This window comes from Uranotaenia lowii, chromosome 3 (genome assembly GCF_029784155.1).
Source record: "Uranotaenia lowii strain MFRU-FL chromosome 3, ASM2978415v1, whole genome shotgun sequence".
In the NCBI taxonomy this organism is placed as follows: domain Eukaryota; kingdom Metazoa; phylum Arthropoda; class Insecta; order Diptera; family Culicidae; genus Uranotaenia; species Uranotaenia lowii.
This window is the reverse complement of record NC_073693.1, coordinates 144,219,801-144,228,035: the sequence shown is the minus strand read 5'-3', so window position 1 is coordinate 144,228,035 and position 8,235 is coordinate 144,219,801. Positions and strand designations below refer to the sequence as shown.

The following is an 8,235-nucleotide window of genomic DNA, read 5'->3' as shown; positions in this document are numbered from 1 at the left end:
TTAGCTAACAATGAATTTAAAACTAATCAAACAAAAACAAGTATTGGAGGTAATTTAAATTAACAAAGGCACAAATTAACAATATGGCACACGATTTCATTTGATTTGTTTCCAGTATAAAATGTGTAGTAGACCTTTTGCTCTTCTTGAGAAACTTCTTTTTCGACATCTTGTTGCTCAGGTTTCTGTTCGTTGGATTGGTTGATTGACATTACTGAGGTAGACATGCCCTGGGAAAGGATTTAATTAACATAATTATCATGAAATGTGTTATGGAAATAAATTCACCAAGATTACCTTTTTCGATGTACGTTGATCTTGCATATGACGAAATTGTCTATTGACTGTCTGCCTACGACAGACATTTTCCGAGTGATCAAATGCATTGCATCTTGGACAACGTTTTCCTTTTGCTGGACAATTATAAGACTTGGCAATATGTCCATAACCGCCGCAACCATAACATAAAATCTTAGATTCCGGTCGGTCACTTGCTGCTTGAAATTTGTAGAAACGATTAACGACTCTATTTTGTTTCTTATCAAAGCTGTACGGTCGCGATTGAATCTTATGAACATCTAGTTGATTCTTATCGTGAAAACCTGTAGCATGTTTGTTCATTTCGCTCTCCTGTATCTTGACACTTTCAAATGACTGGCCAAGGGCTTCAATTTCAGCTAATGTTCTATCCTTTTCGAAGATTTTACGTCGTAGATCCAGAGAAGTACATCCTTCAGCTATGCCGTCCGTAAGGAGAATTTCTTCCAAAACTTCTCGTACTTCGAGGGAGTATTTTTCGAGACCGCAATCTTTGATTTGCTGACGTAAACGCAATACAAAATGTCCAAAACGTTCATTCGAGCCTTGTCTTATTTCACGCAACTTATGTCGTTCCAAAACATCTTGCCTCTGTGGTTTAAAATAAGCATCCAAACAATCCACGGCTACGTTGTACCACGGTTTTTCGATTAAGACCGTAGCAAAACTTTCGGTTCCCTCGAGACTTCGAAAAACTTTTTGCAATTGTGGTCCACCGAGATGAAGCATTTTGGCTCGCATTAGTTTCTGATCCGTAATTTGGCATGACTCAAAATAGCACTCTAGAGCTCCTCTCCAATCAGCCCATTCCTTTGCCAATTTACTATTTTCGATCTGCTCACAACGGAACATTGGCAAAGCACGGCTCTCATCCATCTAAAACAAAACATTCAATTAGTATCCACTTCAGAATCTATTTCTGTTCACTTCGATACTTTTATTTTTCTTTAAAAACCATGTGAAAATAATTAGCATGTTCTCGTACCATACATTATGCTTCCTATCAAGATATTTATAGCCACTGATTTTCATTTGTCGGACCCCCTAGCCTCTACGCTCATGAACAGGACCCCCTAGCCACTGTTGATTAATTTTGTTTTCCGGGCCCCCTAGTCACAATCTACATCAACAGGACCCCCTAGCCACTGTTGCTAATTCTTTCCATTTCCGGGCCCCCTAGCCTCGACGCTTATGAACAGGACCCCCTAGCCACTGTTATTCCTCTCATCGGGCCCCCTAGCCACGAACTCCATTAACAGGACCCCCTAGCCACTGTTGTTCTTTCGGTCATCGAGCCCCCTAGCCACGACAATCAGCAACAAGGCCCCCTAGCCACTGTTGTCACTTCTTTAAGAAACTTATCCTAGAGCGGGCCCCCTAGCTTCGCTCGTTAGCAATCATATATTCAATAAAAAACTTCCATCACTACCGTTCTCATTATTCTACAATGATTGCCGAACGCGTTTTTCATTTGAAAATTAAAATCTAACCTAACTTAGTGTATGCAGCAAACAAGAAAAAAAAATCCTAATCCTCGAAAATGTATTCAAAAATAAACTTACGTTGAGTTTCGTATTACCCTCCTCGTCGCCAGTTGTCGAGTCTCCGATTCCGAGAGTAAAGAGGAGTTTCCGTCGCTTCCTATTTCGGTTTTCCACTTCCGTAAATCTTCCGGCGTCACCACTTTTCACGTCCGCTTCTTTTTACACACTCCCGATAGATTACCCGCCACTTATACACGCTCATTATCTATTCCTTATTTTTAATACACGATCGTTATGTTTTAGACATTCTTCTATTAGAACCCTACAGGTGGTTGTGACTCTTCTGGTCAACTTCACGCTTAGCGGTGTACATCATTTGATTCAGCAATAAGTTTTGCACTCGATTCAATGTTTTTTGTATCTGTTAAATTAAATTCTCGTTTGTAACAATGTATTTTTCAAAGAAATTTAATGAATTTAGGGGAAATCGGGGTGATTGAGGCTCTTCTCGTCAACTGAACGCTGAGCGGTGTACATCATTCGATTCAGCAATAAGTTTTACACCTGTTTCAATCATTTTTGTGCATTTTATGATACATTGTCATTTGTTATAATGATTTTTTCCACATATCGCTCGATTTTAGAGGAAATCGGGGTGATTGCGGCCATTCTCGTAAGCTGAGCACTAAACGGTGTACACCACTCGATTCAGCGACAAATTTTACACTAAATCACTTGGTTTTTGCATTTGGTATGTGAATCGCTCGATTGTTACAGTGAAATTTATGCATAAATTTAAAAAAGCTAGGGAGGTTGGGGATATTTAGCCATTTATATTCATTCTAGTACAAAAAAGTGACGCGATTAGCTAGAATATGAATAAATCTACCAAAAATGATCATTCATGATGAAAAATTTTTAGATTACACTTTGTTTGATTGCATTTCTTTGAAAAAATTCTTAAATTTAGGGGAAAAGAGGCAAATGAGCCACTCGTCGTAGTAGAAACAAAAATTGGAGTACACCATTCGATTCAGCTGACATTTTTACATAAATAAGTATGGTTTATATGACTTTTTGTTGCAAAGTAGGTGGCTACAATCGGAATTATAACTTTACACCCAAAAAAATAGGGGAAATCGGGCAAAATGAGACGTTACGAGTCATTTTATCAGAAAGCGGTGTAGGCCATTCGATTCCTCGTGTTTTTTTACATATAAATGGTTGTTTTTTCATGCAAGGCATTCTTGCCTGAATTGGGTACCTTTTTTGGCTCGAAAATCCCCACTGTGCAATGGTTGCTAAACCTCGAATCGAGTACATTCAGCAACATATCTATCAACCCATCATCGCACCAACACTTGCTTACTTGATTCGAGAAATAGCATTCGAGCAGTAGGTTGTTACAGGATGCGTTTATGTAGCAACTCGGTAGCAACGCAGCCAGTCGTCGCTATCAGAAAATAAACAAACACCAATACCAACCTGGATCGCAACAATGGGTGCGAAAATCATTAAGTAGATAAAAACACAACCAATCAAAACATCTAAAATACCGTCCGAAATAGCAACGCCCGGTGGGCTTGGTCTGATAATGCAAAAAACTTTAACCTGAATAATTTGTACTTTGTATAGGGGGAAGTCGTCTACTACCGGACACTTAAGGTTTTTAAGCAAAAACTTCAAAAATAGATTTTTGTAAATATTGGTTCCTCTACTGATTTAAAGAATATCAATATTATGATCACTTAACTATATTAGAAAAAAATTAATTTACAACATATTCATGTGGTAAGAGAAATCATTTCATGTTAGTTTTCACTCATTTCCAAAAGTGTCGTCTATGGCCGGACACTACGAATTACTTCACCAAAGTTGTCACCAATGGCACAAAAACGTAGCAAAATGACTGAAATCACTTGCACAGGTCTTGTGAGTATGTGTTTTCCAATACTAAACGTTCTATGGAGCCAGTAACAAAAGTTTTTTTGGCAAACCAGAATGAAACATTTGTTTTCCATAAACTAGAGAAAAATTGTCTATGACCGGACAGCAAAATCTAAAGTTTCTCAGAGGACCAAATATAGTTTCGTTATTGAATCCTTATCTTCTGTTAACCATTAGAGGGTGCTATAGAGATGAAAAAATGAAAGTTTCAAGTTGAAATCATCTATAATTTTTAATATTTTCTTGTCCGGTCATAGACAACAACTTGGTGTCCGGTCATAGACAAATCGCATTTTTTTTTATTTTCCTAATATTTCGTTTGAACTTCCGTTTTATTACCTTATATCTACTGTAGTCGAAAGATAACCAATCAACGATGTCGTTCATGTGCAGTTCAAATTTTACAAGCCGAATAAACTGACCACAATACAAATGCAAAGTTTAGGCGATTTTCTCCGTACTACTAGGCAAAAGCTTTAAATGCCTATCATTGGTTTACCTTTTCAGATTAGATTACCATATTTCTAACACCATATCAGGCTACTATTTACTTTATTTTCATGGCGTTAAAACATTTTTAGGATATTGTGTTTGCGAAAAATCTATGTTGTCCGGCCATAGGCGATGTCCGGCCATAGACGACTTCCCCCTAAATAGTTTTTTTTTTCACTTGTGCATTGTGCAAACGTTTTTTTAAGCAAAAATGGTTCAGAAAAATAATTGTCATCAAACCCCCCCCCCCCCCTCCCCCCATGAGCCGGTTCTTCCTACGGCCCTGTTACAATTATATTACATTGTTACATAAAATTAGGTGTTCAGCTCAATAATGAACTGATCAGATCCCTATAGATTACTAATCACTAAAATTTATTTATTCGACATAAATTTGTTGAGCAGTTTTGGAAACTGTTTCTTGAATGGCGTATCTTCCGGAACATTAGAAGTGCGATCATTTATTTTTATAGACAATCGCTTTTTTCCAATCCGTAATTTCGATTGAATCGGTGATTCTATATTGTAATTGGTGAACCGCATCCACAATAACAATAGCCGGAGGTGTGTATCACCGTGAAGCGTTTGTGCGACAACTTACTCTGCAACGATGACCAGACGCAACCGTAAATTGTTGGATCACTCGCATGGAAATGATGCATCGCCAGAGAAGGATACCAAGAAGCAAGGAACCAATGATGATGATGCTGTTTTTTTTTTTTTTTTTTTTTTTTTTTTTTTTTTTTTTTTTTTTTTTTTTTTTGCCAGGAATTGATGATGATGCTGAAGCTGGAGTAAACAATAAAACGTTGGGTGATGATCGTTCTGAAATCTCTCTCTTAGATTTGCGAAACATGAAGCGTTAGGAGAAATTTTCCACATTTTCATGTAATTCAAAGAGGAATTTAAATTTTGTTACAATCTACTGCGTACCACCCGTAAATTCCTACCTTTGGCTGAAAGCAAAGTGTTGTCAGCAAATAATCTTCTGCCTTTCCTTCTGAAATATCAGGAAGATCAGAAGTGAAAATATATTATAAAATTGGCCCAAGTATACTGCCCTGAGGGACACCAGCTCTAATGGGTTTCCTTTCAGAGCATGAATTTTGATAGCTTACTTTTAAAGTTCGACTAGTCAAGTAATTTTGAATTATTTTAGTGAGATATACAGGAAAATCAAATCGAGCTAATTTAGCTACTAAACCTTTGTGCCAAACACTGTCAAAAGCTATTCTAGAAGAGCAACACCAGTTGAATAACCTTCAGATTTGCTAGCGTTAATCATATTAGTTACACTCAAAAGTTGATGTGTAGTAGAATGCCCATGACGAAAACCAAATTGTTCATCAGGGAAAATAAAATTCTGATTAATGTGAATCATAATTCTATTCAAAATAACTCTCTCAAACAGTTTACTTAAAGAAGGAAGCAAACTAATTGGTCGATAACTTGAAGGACTTTTCCATGCAGGTTTCAAAATTGGAGTTACTTTGGCATTTTTCCATTTATTGGGAAAATAGGCCAAGTGAAAAAATTTATTGAAGATTTTAACTAAAAAATTTAAAGTGCTTTCAGGCAACTTTTTGATAAAAATATAGAAAATCCCATCTTTCCCCGGAGCTTTCATGCTTTTGATTTTTTTTTTAAATCAATTAAAATTCATCAATATTTGTCTCACAGGAACTTTCAAATACATTTTGTTTAGAAAGAATATCATCAAATTCGAGGGAAATTTGGACATCAACTGGGCTTATAACGTTTGAATTAACATCATGAAAAGACAGAATTGGTGGGCTCATTTTTGAGCGTTAGTTAAGAGAAGTTAATCTCCATCTTTCAATGTAGGAATTGGTTTCTGGGGCTTTTTCAGAATTTGAGCTAATTTCCAAAATTGCTTTGAGTAGGGTTTTATCTCCTCTGCTGCTTATGCAAAATTTTCGTTACGAATGAAATATAAACGACGTTTGATCTCTTTTTAAAGGTCGCAATAAATAAATTTCAGATAAGGATCTCTAGCTCGTTGATATTGGCGTCGACGAATGTTTTTTAGTCGTATCATCAAAAACTGAAGATCATCATCGATCAAAGGTTGATTAAATTTATGCTTAACTTTGGGTATTGAAGCGGCTTTAGCATTGACTATAAAGTTGTCAAATTTTCTACAGCCAAATCAAAATCTCCTATTGAATTCAGTGGAACATTTATATCCAAATTACGTTCAATAAAATTTCTATACCGCTCCCAGTTCGCTTTTTGAAAGTTAAAAGTTGATTTCAAAGGGTTTTCAATGGGACTTTGGGATAAAGAAAAAATTACTGGAAGGTGGTCTGAATCGAGGTCCGCATGAGTAACTAATTGACTACAATGCTCGCTTCAATCCGTTAGAACCAAATCAATTGTGGAGGGATATCTAATTGAAGAGAAACAAGTATGCCCATTAGGATGTTCAACAGTATAATAACCTGCAGAGCAATCATTAAATAAAATACTCCCATTAGAATTTGATGAAATATTATTCCAAGATCAGTGTTTTGCATTAAAGTCACCAATAATTAAAAATTTAGATTTGTTTCTGGTGAGTTTGTATAAATATCCCCTCTAAAAAATTTTTTGTTCACCGCTACATTGGAAAGGCAAATATGTGGAAACATTTAAAATTTTCCCCATAGAAGTTTCTAATTCAATTCCAATTGTTGACTTTTGTATTGAAAGAAGGAAGAAGATTAAATTTGAGACGACTATTGATGACAATAGCTACACCCCCACCTTGTCGATCAAGTCGATCATTTCGCAAAATTTTAAAGAAAGCATTGCTTTTCAAGTTATTGTCCGGCTTTAAAAAAGTTTCACTGATGGCAGCAATATGTATGTTTTGAGTTTTCATAAATAAGAAGAACTCACCTTGTTTAGCCAGCAAAGATCTAGCGTTCCAATTCATAATATTTAAACATCTGTTTGGATCCATGAGGGAATCTTAAAGTCATAATAATTTTGTTAGCATAATTTAAAGAAGTTTGGAAACATTGAATTTGCTTTCATTTCCATTAAATTTTGATGCAAAAATTTTACTTTTTCCTCAGTAATCTCACCCAAATCAACAACATTTTTAGGATCAGAAAATGAAGGTATTTGAATTTCTGGGATTTTTCCAAGCCTTCGCATGAACGTTGAGACTTGGTTTTTTCCCATTAGTTCTACCCGAGCAGGCAACCCACTTTCAACCACCTTTGAGAACGTTAAACAACGAGCCTGTGGCGCTGAATCAGCACAGGTAACATTAAAATCACTTCGAGCATTACCAAGATGTGATTCTAATCTATGCCAAGGCTGACCGCGAACAGGCAGATTGTTTGCCGGCCTGACGTGTGATGATGAAAAAGAAGAAGGAGGAGAAGAAATTTGTTTGACAACTTTGGGATTTTCCTTGAAACTTTAATTTTTGCCCTAACGGAACAGTCTATGGAATTAGAGGAATGATTACCTGCGCAATTCGAACACTTGAAGAATTCTGTTTGTGGTTTATCTCCACCAAAAAGGCATTTAGAACTGTTAAGTTGCCAGGGGGTTGATTGAAGACTACTTCCATTTTGTTAAGAAACACATGAAGGCAACGCATAGTTCAGGTATAGCACCAATCGAAACATTTTAAAGTAATATTTATCAGAGTTGGTAAAAAACGAGTTTTCACACAATAAGATGGTATGGTAATGACAATTTATGGAATCCCCTTTCAAACTACAATGATAAAAATGTTGCCATCCCAAATTCTTTACTTGCATGCAAAAACAATTCTTAAAAATTGCTCCAAATCATCCGATAAAATTGTTCACTAATAAAAAAAACGATTTGGATATTCAATGGAAGAAAACGTTAAAACATTCGCTGCTGTTAATAAAAAAAAGTGTATTCAAATCTTTTGGAAAATACATGCCTGTTGAAGGTCTTTGAAAAAATAAACAGGGGACCACAAAGTTTCAAAGCGATCTTTATGAAG

At 36.0% G+C, this 8,235-nt stretch overlaps 1 protein-coding gene across 1 annotated transcript; it reads right to left on the bottom strand.

Annotated features, from left to right (window-relative positions):
• Positions 1-2,009, bottom strand: LOC129758744 (uncharacterized). The gene is made up of 3 exons (XM_055756343.1): positions 1,881-2,009; positions 298-1,194; positions 1-230 (listed from the first exon to the last, which is right to left on the bottom strand). Exons 2-3 carry the CDS (start codon positions 1,192-1,194, stop codon positions 60-62), a joined length of 1,068 nt encoding a protein of 355 aa, XP_055612318.1. The 5' UTR covers positions 1,881-2,009; the 3' UTR covers positions 1-59.
• Between the last annotated feature and the right edge of the window lie 6,226 nt (positions 2,010-8,235).